This window comes from Sinocyclocheilus rhinocerous, unplaced genomic scaffold, assembly GCF_001515625.1.
Source record: "Sinocyclocheilus rhinocerous isolate Xijiao unplaced genomic scaffold, SAMN03320098_v1.1 scaffold8382, whole genome shotgun sequence".
In the NCBI taxonomy this organism is placed as follows: Eukaryota; Metazoa; Chordata; class Actinopteri; order Cypriniformes; family Cyprinidae; genus Sinocyclocheilus; species Sinocyclocheilus rhinocerous.
In genome coordinates this window covers 1-12,370 of record NW_015646431.1, presented here as the reverse complement: position 1 = coordinate 12,370, position 12,370 = coordinate 1, and the positions used below count along the sequence as shown (strand labels likewise).

Sequence of the window (12,370 nt, the reverse complement as noted above, 5' to 3'; positions counted from 1 at the left end):
TCAGAATTTTCACTTAACCTCCTTTCTGAAATGGGCCCCAGGTTTTCTACGTTAAATCCAGAGTTTCTTTCGGTCTCCTCCCGCTTTTTAAAGCGTAAGCTATGTTTAAATACCTCATTCATTCATGCTGCAAAAATGCTTTTCTTAGTGAGTATTTTGAAATCTAAATTAAGTGCATTTTACTTAAAACAGGAAAGAATAATATTAATGCAAATGGAAACAAGATTATTTTTCTTACCCCATTGGCAGATAATTTGCAAAATAAGAAAAATACACTTAAAAGACTAAATACATTGTAATTTTTCTTATGTAGAAAATGCATCTTGATTTACGAATCTTTAGATATTTTGACTGGAAACAACAAAACAAAAATACTAAGAAAAGCATTTTTTGCAGTACTGGTACATTCATTCATTGCACATATTTTCATCATACAGACACTGTGAAAGTGACAAAAACGGCATGTCCTATACTGAATCCTGTAGATGAGGAGGCTACATTAATTCGTAGGGAGTTACATTTACTGTACATCAGGAGAGGATTTTTTTTTTTTTGCCATATCCACATGCATATTTATTTGAGCGGTACCATGTTTAAATGGTAATTTTCTATATAACATCAGGGATGCAGAGCACATTAGTAAGGCCGCTGTATGCAGAGCGGTGAGGAAAGTGTGTCTCGCTGTCACGCTCTTTCTTATAATATTTGTGTAGTTTTCTGAGCACAACCCCATCGAAAATTAAGCTGATTACTGTATGGAATGGAATGATGCCAGATGGAAGGGTAGTTTGAGATATCTGCCGTAACCACCACCACAGCTGTTAAATTTATTTGGTCATCTTTATTACCTACAAATACAAAAGCAACAGTTATTCTTTTTCCAGTTGGATTTTAATATTCCTCCAATATTTGGTATTGTGGCGATCTCCTCTTCATCTGTTCATTATTTTTACGAGCCTTCTTGCTGTTGGCTGAGTAGAAGTCAGATGTTAATTTCATTTACTCTAATTAAGAAATGCAACAATTTAATTATGTGAAAAGAGCATTAAACTGTATGGGAAAAGCTGCAGCGCACTAAAATAGACCCTGAATTATATTTATTTAATGTCAAATGCTTGTAAAGTCATGTAGCCTACACTCATGAACCTTTTATGCTTAAAGCTTTACCTTGATTGAATTATGTTTTTATACTTCATTTTAGCTGCTTTTTCTCTTTTTTTCTTTTGCCTGTAGGATTGAAATTAATATTACTTAAATAATTTACCATTCTGCCACTTTTTACCTTTTATATTATAACAGTTATTAAGAACTGTTTTGCCATGGTGAATCATAATTTCGGAGCTCCATTGATCACGGCTTTTCATAGTCGTGGTGCACACGCTAAACTCAGAGTCAACCTACTCAGAGTCGATTGAACTAACTCAATTCAGCTGTTCTGAACCCGAAAACTCAAGAGTTTCCCATCTCAGGGTTGGTTGAACCTCCTTATTTAAATGGGCCCCAGATATATTTAGCATGCTAGATATTTGTTTGGCGTCTGCGAGGCGTCGGCGACGTGTCTCTTTGATGTGTCGTTGAGTAGTTCACACATAAAGATTGACGAGTGCTGATCACCCGCTGATTTTCCCCCGATAACAGTCCGTTATCATCTATCATATATTATCATATATTATACTATAAAAATTAAACAAATATCTAATTTCTAATGTTTTATATGCAGATTAAATAGGTCTTTATTGTATAGGTCTAATTGAACAAAACAGTATCATGTATTTATGCATTGCTTAATCCAAAGAGCCGAAGCGCCATTCATACAGACTGCATTTAAAAACATATGGGACACAGTGAAAATTGATAAACCTACACAAATTCGTGACGTGTTTTCTAAAAGTTTAAACTGTTTTAACTTTGCATGGCTTTCTATACATCTCTTGTGTGAGACATGAGTGCAGTAGTCATGTTTGTCCGTCTAAAAAATACGCTTAATATGCGTTCTGTGTGAATGGCTTGGTTTCAGTTTTAACCCATTCAAGATTTTCTCCGCATTGAGCTTCTATATTTAATCTGCAGTTACAAATGCATAAATAATGTTTTGATATATTAAACATAAAACATTGAAACTGATGTTTGAAATTATTTTAAAAATGAAAAGGTATAAAATCAATATCACATTTGTAATCATGCTGACTTCTGGAGAGAAAAGCATCACTCTTCGTGTGATAACTAAATGAATTGATATAAATATATAAATTTTCTGCCCCATGTCTTGAATTATGTGATCATTCTAATGCATTTTAATAGACTGATTCATGCGGTGAAAGAACGCACTCTAAATGCGCACTCGCACTAGTCTAAACTACTAAGTTAGACTTCTTCACGTAATGTATGCGTGCACTCTGTACCCCTATACTGTTTAGATTTTTAAAATGCATTGTCTTCTTATCGACCTACCAGTTCACAGCTTTGCGTGTTTGCAGGGTAAAAGCATGGGTCGATTTTTGCATTTGTCTGAAATCGAAACAATCTCAACACTCAACGACCTTGAGTAACGTGAAATCTAAAAAAACAACAGTTTTATTGAAAATGCACATTCATTCTCTGCCAGCAGGTGACGCTTTTGGCAGACCTATAACTATTTCCCCGGTAACGGCAGAACACAAAGCAGTGTAGCACCGGACTTTGAACGTGCAGGCACAGCGCTCATGAAATCATAGCCTTTTAAAGTTTAATCGTCACATTCAGCATATCGCAATTCTGGTCTTTCCATCCCCAAATGTAAGACCTCTTGAAATCATAATTAAGACTTTCTTGTACAATTTAAGACTTTTTAAGGCCTTAAATTTGATACAACTAATTGTAAGACTTTTTAAGACACCGTAGAAACCCTGTATGACGTCCGAAGCTTCATTCACCTGAAAACCACGTGACTGTTTCAGTATCTGGTTCAAACGAAGCGAACCTCAGCACCGTTTCCTTTACATTATATTACATTATAATGTGTTAGCATTGTTTTTTCATTTATTTTTTAATCGTAATTTATATATTGAGCTCAAAAATGAACTTTGGCCATGAAATAACAGTCTAAGGACTGAGGCAGAGTTAAAATAAACAGATCATAGATTTAATTTATGATTTTCTGTTTTATTTATTTTACTTATTTTTAGTGCCAGTAAATTATGGCCACAGCATAAACCGTTTTAAAAAGCTTCGAGTAATGAACCTTTTTCCGATACAATTGTGTTGAAAGCTTCGCTGGTTCAGAACGCTTCACTTCTGCATCACTAGATATGTTTAATGCTATTTTTTCGTGAAGGACTTTCTGAGCCGCTCCGCTCCCGTATGCCACTTCATGACCCTAATTGGATTCTAGAATATTATATTGATCTGGCGTTGCAATTAAGTGGTTCTCAATTTACTGTGGGAGTCGTGGAGGAGGAATGCAGTACTCCCACAGTTTCCACCACTCCAGAATCCCATCACATCATGGCCGCCAGCCCAGGGTCTCTGCACAAGATGGCTGCCATTCCAGAGTCTCGTCCCGTCATGGCCGCCGTTCCAGAGTCTCGTCCCGTCATGGCCGCTATTCCAGAGTCTTGTCTCGTCATGGCCGCTGTTTCAGAGTCTCTTTACATCATGTCAACCATGCCCAGTGCCTCAAGGTCAGTCCTAAGGCGTCCGAGACTGGCATCCAGTGTGGAGGATTCACCGCTGATGTCGGTGCGAGCAGCAGGCATCCCAAGGGTCTCAGAACGAGTCATCACAGAGACTGTTCCCCTAGGCTCAGTGCTCCCTGTAATGGCGGTCACCATCCTGTGTGTTTGGGCTACTCACTGCTCTGTTACTCCTCCTGAGGCCACTCCAGTCCACGAGTCCATGCCAGGGCCTGCTCCAGTCCTCGAATCAGCTCCAGAGCCCACTCCAGTCCTTGAGTCCACTCCAGTTCCCTCGTCACGGCCAGGAGTGCCGTTCCCTGTTCCAATGACTCCAGTTCCCTCATCACGGCCAGGAGTGCCGTTCCCTGTTCCAATGACTCCAGTTCCCTCGTCATGGCCAGGAATGCCGTTTCCTGTTCCAATGACTCTAGTGAGTCCAGCTTCTCCAGAGGTGGTGGCATCTGCTGCAGACCCTCCCGAAGCGGCGGCGTCTGCTCCAGCTCCTACCGAGGTGGCAGCTTGTGCTGCAGAACCTCCAGAGGCAGCGAACTCTCTGTGTTTTTTATTCCAGTCCAGCCTGATCTGCCGTGGTGGTTCCCTGCTCCATCAGCTCCACACTGGTGGTCATCTGCTCCACCGTGGGGATCCTCGGTCTCGTCTGCTCTACTGTGGTGGTCATCTGCTCCACCGTGGGGGTCTTCGATCCCATCCACTCTGCTGTGGTGGTCGTCTGCGCTGCCATGGGGATCTTCGGTCCTGTCTGCTTTGCTGTGGTGGTCTTTAGCTCTGCAGGCTCCGCCCTGGCTCCCTGCTCTGCCGGCTCCGCCCTGGCATCCTGCCTCGCCTGCTCTGCCTTGGTACCCTGCTCTGCTGGCTTTGCCTCAGTCCCCAGTTCCCCCACTTCCACATGGACCTGGCCCTCCATGCCTCCCCCTGTTCCACCTCCACTCCACCTCCCTCCTGGACTCATTTCTGTTCTTGTTTAGGAGCATCTGGAAGCTGCTCCTTAAGGGGGGAGCTCTGTCATGATCTCCAGCTGAAAGTGCCCATGAACTCCACCAGAGGGCACTCCACCCCTGACTCTTGCCACTCTACCCCGGACTACATTTCCCATAACCCCTGTCTAGGAACTCCTTATCACACTCACACCTGTTTCCCATCAGTGACACTATGAAAGATGCACATACACACACTCACAATGTGTATTGTCTAGCCTGTAGTGTTCCCAAGTTCCTGTGTTTCCCTAGTTCCTTCTTGCCTTGCCTTGTTTTTGACCCTGGACTGTTTCTGGTGTCTGATTGTTTGCTGCCTGCCCTGACCCTTGCCTGTTTTATGGATTAAAATAATATAATAATCCTGTCTCGCCCTGGATTGTACCTGTTTGCTGGTGTTTGACCCTGCCTGTTTTGACCACTCTTTTAAATAAAGCTGCATTTGGATCCTCCTACGTTACACTGCCAAAGCGAAGGCATTAGCATTAGCCGTTATGCTTTTTTGGCTAAAGGTTGCAGGCTTGCCTTCTATTGGCTTTGAATAGTGGTGTCGAACGTCACCTGACCAAACCCGGAAAACAGGTCTCATCGCTTCCGATTGTTGAAGAACGTGTTAACAGCCGTATTAAATAATAGCGATTATTTATGGACTTTTAAGATAATCAGCTAAACTAGCTAGCTATTTTTATTGTTGACATTTATTCAAGTTTTTAAATGTTAGTGAAAAGAATAAAAATAAAAAGCTTTTAGATATTAGTCCGCATGTGATGGACATTGGTTATGATCATCATTGTTATCTACTTTGAAGACATCTTGAGAAAAACTGCTTCATATTTAACGAAGCACATGCAAAATGCTTGAACCGGAAGCGACGAAACCCGGTTAACAGAATACGGAAATCTGTTGTGCATAACCCCTATAGCCCCATAGACCCTGCGTTCCATTCGGAAGGGCTCATATCCCTGTGCCCTAATCCCTTCAAAGGGTTTACCCTCCGGAGTGAGAGAACTTCTGTGTCACCTTAACGAGACGATCAAGGAGGCGCCTTCGTCGCACATTTTACGTTACGTCTTTTACGTTAAATATAATATTTATTTGTGAATGTAATGTAATATGTATTTGTAATGTATATTGTGTCTATGTATTTGAAACATTTGAATGGACTGATAAAGGTAGCTGTAAAGTATTTTTGTTGAAGTACAATGTTATTTTGACCATAATAATGTACCAAATCGAACTCGTATAAATATAGCATAGAAAAATACTATGCATACATTTATCGGTGAAGTCAACTCTGTGACGCCAAACAACTACCCTGTGCAAAGGATCATGGGAGCCTGAGGTGTCCATCAGTTGTACCCTTCGAAATCCTTCATTCCGAAGGGCTCTTTGAAGTGGCCAGTTTTTAGCACTTTGGTTTGGAACGACCCTTCAATATGGCGGCCATGATTGTTTTCACTCCGAAGTGCCCTTCGAAGGGCGATATATCCCATTTGGAATGCACCGAGACAGAGCGCATTTAGGCCACGCCCACACCATGGGGGGAAAACAATCCAACTAGGGATGGGCAATACCACTTATTTTGTTTTCGATACGATACTGATACTTTTAAAGGCCAGTATTGTCTATATCGATACCGATACGATACTTCTAAACTGAACTTTTAAATAATGAAATTTATTAAATTATTAAATTACTAAGAGTAAAATTGGTAACTTGATATTTCAAAAGCATTTTAACATTCAATATTCCTTAATTGCAACTTATTAGGTTATATTTTTGTTTACACAAGGTTAACATATGTTTAGTGTAGTGGTAACAATTGAAATCTACAAATACTATAGTTGAACTACGGTCACTTTAGTAAAACCATGGTTCATTTTCATAAGGGACTGCCAGTGAAAGGCTGTTGCATGCATAAAATGCAACCTTTTAATTCTGACAGTGTATAATTAATATTAACATTACAGAATAGAACCTTTACTTCATGAAAAGGCCTTTCAGCCAAAATCTGTTTTATATACAAAATGTTTCAGGGTTTTAATAGTACAAGGTTGAAGGTCAGGGCAAAAAAAAACTCACTAAAAGTTTGAATAAGTACCTTATTAAGTTCTCCATCTTAGTTTTATGAATTAATCTTGCACTTAAAAGAAAACAATTTATATAATCTTTAAAAAATATTAAATGCAGTTCAGTTATTAAATATTTCCACGTCTAATAAATCTCCAATCTGTAGTGACATTAAATAGGTTTTGTGGGTTCAGTTTAAAGACTTTGAACTAATACAGATACACACCACTGCTCATACAAACCTATTCGTAGTTCATACAGATCCATGAATACCCATGTGCACTCATATTATAAATCAGGAAAGCACTGGGTTACTTAAAGACAGTGGCTTTGAGAGATTCACTATAAACATTTACTACAAACATCAAGGAATTTACCACTGGCTACTCTTTTTAACCATACCAAAAAATATTTTAAGGCTGGTGCTATATCATACTGTGCAAGCTATAATAAGAATGCCACACTCAAAATCAACCACAGACAAACTTTGGGGAACTTTGATGAAAAACCCCTCCCACCTATGCTGCTGCATAGTCAGGATCACCATACTATAGAATCACCCTTCACAATACAATAGAAAAAAACTTCTGAAACATAACAGACATCATGCTTTCACAAAGTTTTGTTTCTTTAAGCCAAATGAACACATGTATGATTATATAAACAGGCAGATTTAAAGTGTTGGTCACATCAAGAAGTAACTAAATATCTTTCGTCCTTAATATTGCATGATCAAAACAATGTGAACATTCTCTCACCTCACAATGAATTTCCTCTTTCCTTTTTAAAGACTATGCCTGTGCAAGCAAATGATGCCAACATAAGACATTAGATAGATCTATGAGCTAGAACAGACTTTATGAGCTCATGTGAACAATTACATTTCACACTAATATTACATTGCTAGAATATTCACAAGATAAAAGACCCCAACCACCGAGTCATATCACCCATACACTGCTGTTCCAGTGATGCTTTCTGATTGAAGGGAAAAGGACATAGGCCTTACAAAAATATGCTGTGGATATATAAATATACAATGAATGTGCTATATAGGAAACATTTTAAAGCACTGGGGTCTCCACTGATGTAAAGACATCTGTTCACAAAATATTTCAAAAGATTCAATGTAATATGATGAGTAAAGATCAACACAAAGTATGTGGACTGGAGCCCCATTGTAATGCCAGTCAAAATGGCAATAAACATTTTTAACAAAAGTACAGTCATTCGGTTAGTCAATTAGTCAAGAAAATAAAACAAAATAATTAACATTAAACAACAAGTAATCCGACTCCAATTCAACAGATAACATCTTATGAAGCTGTGTGTTTGTAAGAAACAATTCCATCATTAATTCCTTTTAAATTCAAACGAGTCAATAACTGTCCATAATATTGGTTTCCCCGGTGAAAAAGTCATCTCGTTTGAATCATGAGAGAAATATACACAGATCAAACACTGTTTACAAATGAAGACAGGCTAAAACAGTTATAAACAAACATGTTGAATGACTTTGATATGAGAGGACAAAAGGGGGTGGACTTTTTAATTGGAGGAAGCATTTTTATCGATTATGCACTCGTTTTTGGCCAGAAGCAATGGTTTAAAGGTAAAATCCCTTGATGGATTTATTTCTTATAAACATGCTTTTTACTCCACAAGACATTAATAGATCGACTGGAGTCATTTGGATTACATGTGGATTATTGTGATGTTTTTATCAGCTGTTTGAGCTATTATTCTGACGACACCCATTTACTGCAAAGGAGAATGTGCAAGTGATGTAATGCTAAATTTATCCTACATCTTGAGGGCGAGTACATTTTCATTTTAGGGTTAACTATTCCTTTCACTACAAACATTTTTTAAATAAAAAAAAAAACCTTTTTTGATGCCTGTATATATAATGCATTACACAGTCGTGACCTAATGGTTAGAGAGTCGGACTTGTAACCAGAAGGTTGTGAGTTTGAGTCTCAGGTCCAGCAGGCATTGTTGGTGGGGGGAGTGAATAACCATCGCTCTCTTCCACCCTCAATACTACGACTGAGGTGAGACCCTTGAGCAACCCCCAAATGCTCCCCGGGCGCTGCAGCAATATGGCTGCCCACTGCTCCAGGTGTGTTTCACGGTGTGTGTGTGTGTGTGTGTGTGTGTTCACTACTGTGTGTGCACTTGTATGGGTTAAATGCAGAGCACAAATTCCGAGTATGGGTCACCATACTTGGCCACACATCACTTCTCTCTCTCTCTCTCTCTGGGGCTGTCCTTAATTATAAAATTATATACACACAAATTTTTGTATAGGTTATATACTTGTGGCAACAGCTAAAGCTCCTAGCAGATGAGATTAATGTATGCACACAAACATAAAACAGAAAGAAATAATAATTATTATAATGCACAAATATGTAGTTCTTTGAAACAATGTATTTTGTACCCAGAAACAAGAATTTGACAACAGTGTTGAGCTGTATTCTTCCAGGAAAGAAGGGAGCAAAGCTATGGGCAACACGTTTCCTCTTAAGCAAAGTGAACCCACAAAAAATATGAGGGTACTTGCAAAAACCTCCTCTCAGGTAACCAGCCGTAAACACTGAAGAATACAGATAGGTGATGAATAAGTAATTGCAGTGTCGTGTCCAAATAATATTTCCAATCCACTGTAAACCATTAAACCATACAAGGTGTAGCTGATACATCAGATCCAGTAGTGATAATCTGCTGACCTCTTCATGTGTGTCCTTGTGGGTTAAACATTCACTCATCTGATTCATACCTGAGGAGGGAATATAATGCAACAAATTCATAAATATATTTAATTGAAACCAATGGTAGTTTCTCACAACATTTCAGTGATGGTCATAACATACAAAGTTATACTGTACCTTTGTAATCTCTTTCTCAGATCTTTTATCTGTTCATTCTTTTTAGTGAGGATCTCTTTCATGTTACGGTAAGCAGCCGTCTGCTGAAATTTCTTCTCCAGTTCCTTAATGGATAAATTAACATGATATGATTCATCAAACACATTAACCTATTTGTTTATAAACATATACATTTATAAACAATAAATATGAACAATAATAATTACTGTTATTAATAATAATTTATTTATTATGTAAATAAATTATTTGAAATAATGAATCCAATAGGTTTGTAAACGAGACTTTCAATAGTATTTTCAAGTTAAAGTTGACCTTCATATGTGGAACTAAACTGAATATGTATCCATTTTTTGCAATGTGATCTCAGTGTGAACAGTCAGGTCAGACATTCAGATTAGTGTCTGATAAGTGCTACAGTGCTGAATCAGTGTACCTTCTCAGCAAGGGAAAGTTGCTCCTGGACACGGAGCAGATCATGTTTAGCAGATACCAGGCTGTCCTGCAAGTCTTTCTGAGAAGCAACGTTGGCATTTAGGGTTTTTTCGAAGTCAGCCTGCATCTCTGCAACTGTGCCTTCCAGATTTGCGATCTCCTGAGCATGTATTGCAGACTACCAAAGAAAATGCCTGTAAATATTTTGTTTATATTGCTGTGTGTAAAATTTACAAAAAAAAACTTTACAGGCATATATTATGCTGTACACTTGGCAATAAAATTAAAACAGCACATACCACAGAATTTCCATGAAGCCAAACAGAAAGTTATAAAGGAAGTGGTGAGAAAAAAAAATTTAAAATCATAAACGAAACAAAAGTCATATTACCAACAACGCTGAAAAACACTCTATGAGTTTGCAGGGCACTGACAAATCTAAATCGCAATGCGAACAAAAGCAAATGTCTACCATCATGAAGCTAAAGGATAAAATTGCCAGTTTGGCTCAAATATACCAAAGATATATCAAAGATATATTTAATGCCCAAAGTATACTTCAGCGGTCCGTGTTCCGCATAATGCAATTTTCATCATCAGAAGTGTCTGTGGACATCCATACACAACGTCCGCGTGCAGCCCAATTTTGGTGTCCGTGCAGACGGTCTGCAGAGTCCACTAGGTGGTACTGTGTATGTGCCGAACTCGTCCATCCGTGCTCATCCGCGGTTGAGTACAGCCGTGGCCAAAAGCTTTGAGAATGACACAAATATTAATTTTCACAAAGTCTGCTGCTAGTGTTTTTAGATCTTTTTGTCAGATGTTACTATGGTATACTGAAGTATAATTACAAGAATTTCATAAGTGTTTCAGGCTTTTATTGACAATTACAATAAGTTTATGCAAAGACTCAGTATTTGCAGTGTTGACCCTTCTTTTTCAAGACCTCTGCAATTCACCCTGGCATGCTGTCAATCAACTTCTTGGCTACATCCTGACTGACGGCAGCCCATTCTTGCATAATCAATGCTTGGAGTTTGTCAGAATCTGTGGGTTTTTGTTTGTCCACCCGCCTCTTGAGGATTGACCACAAGTTCTCAATGGGGAGTTTCCTGGCCATGGACCCAAAATTTTGATGTTTTGTTCCCCGAGCCACTTAGTTATCACTTTTGCCTTATGGCAAGGTGCTCCAGCATGCTGGAAAAGGCATTGTTCCTTACCAAACTTTTCTTGGATGGTTGGGAGAAGTTGCTCTCTGAGGATGTTTTTGTACAATTCTTTATTCATGGCTGTGTTCTTAGGCAAAATTGTGAGTGAGCCCACTCCCTTGGCTGAGAAGCAACCCCATGATTGGATAGATGGTGTAATTACTGATGATGGACTGGCCGTGTTAATTATCTGCGCGTGCTCCTCCCGAAATTTGTTAATAAAACATCACTTCACGAGTTCACACTTACATATAATGAACAGAGTAAAGGTTATGCGTATTTGGCGTGCTGTCCGGGGAGAGGGGTCCGAGCTCGGGTTTAAGCCCGGACCCGAAGCGCTCCCCCACCGAGTGTTCCTCCCCGTGCTGGGGTAGGAACGGGCTGAAGGTGAGGAGTCGGGGTGGTGGAGGGATGCTGAAAGTCTAGAGATAATGGAGGTAAGGCTGCTTTGATTATTTATAGAGGTTCTCTCTTGTGCTGATTGGATAGATGGTGTAATTACTGATGATGAACTGGCCGTGTTAATTATCTGCGCGTGCTCCTCCCGAAACTTGTTAATGAAACATCACTTCACGAGTTCACACTTACATATAATGAACAGAGTAAAGGTTATGCGTATTTGGCGTGCTGTCCGGGGAGAGGGCTCCGAGCTCGGTCATTACTCTCGAGCCCGGGGTACTCCCCCTGTCCGGGGAGAGGGGTCCGAGCTCGGGTCTGAGCCCGGACCCGAAGCGCTCCCCCAAAGATGCAATTAGTACGGAACAGCAGCCAGAGAGGAGCATTGATAACCCCCCAAAATTTGCAAAACTTAAAATTGATGGGGTGCTGGACATCGCTTGTAGTAGCGGCACTGCTGAGGCTTACAAGAGAGAACTAGAGGCTTCTGCGGAAGCGGGCGCTGCTGCGGCATCTGAAAAAGAAAACTCCTGTGGGAGTGGGAACTGCTACGGCATCTGAAAAGAAACCTGGCTTCTGCGGAAGCGAGTGCTGCTGCGGCATCTGAAAAGAAAACCCCTGTGGGAGTGGGAACTACTACGGCATCTGGAAAGAAAAAAAAAATGGCTTCTGCGGATGCAAGCGCTGCTGCGGCAGTGTAAAATACAGATAATGACTGCTGCGGCAGT

At 39.9% G+C, this 12,370-nt stretch overlaps 1 protein-coding gene across 1 annotated transcript; it reads right to left on the bottom strand.

The window, feature by feature from the left end:
- Window positions 1-9,126: 9,126 nt before the first annotated feature.
- LOC107707810 (leucine zipper transcription factor-like protein 1) lies at window positions 9,127-10,393 on the bottom strand. The gene is made up of 4 exons (XM_016511904.1): window positions 10,338-10,393; window positions 10,040-10,216; window positions 9,607-9,710; window positions 9,127-9,497 (listed from the first exon to the last, which is right to left on the bottom strand). The coding sequence occupies exons 2-4, from the start codon at window positions 10,163-10,165 to the stop codon at window positions 9,479-9,481; spliced, it is 249 nt and encodes an 82-aa protein (XP_016367390.1). The 5' UTR covers window positions 10,166-10,216; window positions 10,338-10,393; the 3' UTR covers window positions 9,127-9,478.
- Window positions 10,394-12,370: the final 1,977 nt, after the last annotated feature.

What these genes read in the sequence shown, in the direction of transcription:
- LOC107707810 (XM_016511904.1), bottom strand. Translation starts at nt 10,165, where the DNA reads ATGCAGGCTGACTTCGAAAAAACCCTAAATGCCAACGTTGCTTCTCAG. An exon ending in AACTTTCCCTTGCTGAGAAG is followed by an intron (nt 9,711 to 10,039) that starts GTACACTGATTC and finishes TTATCCATTAAG; the next exon opens with GAACTGGAGAAGAAATTTCA.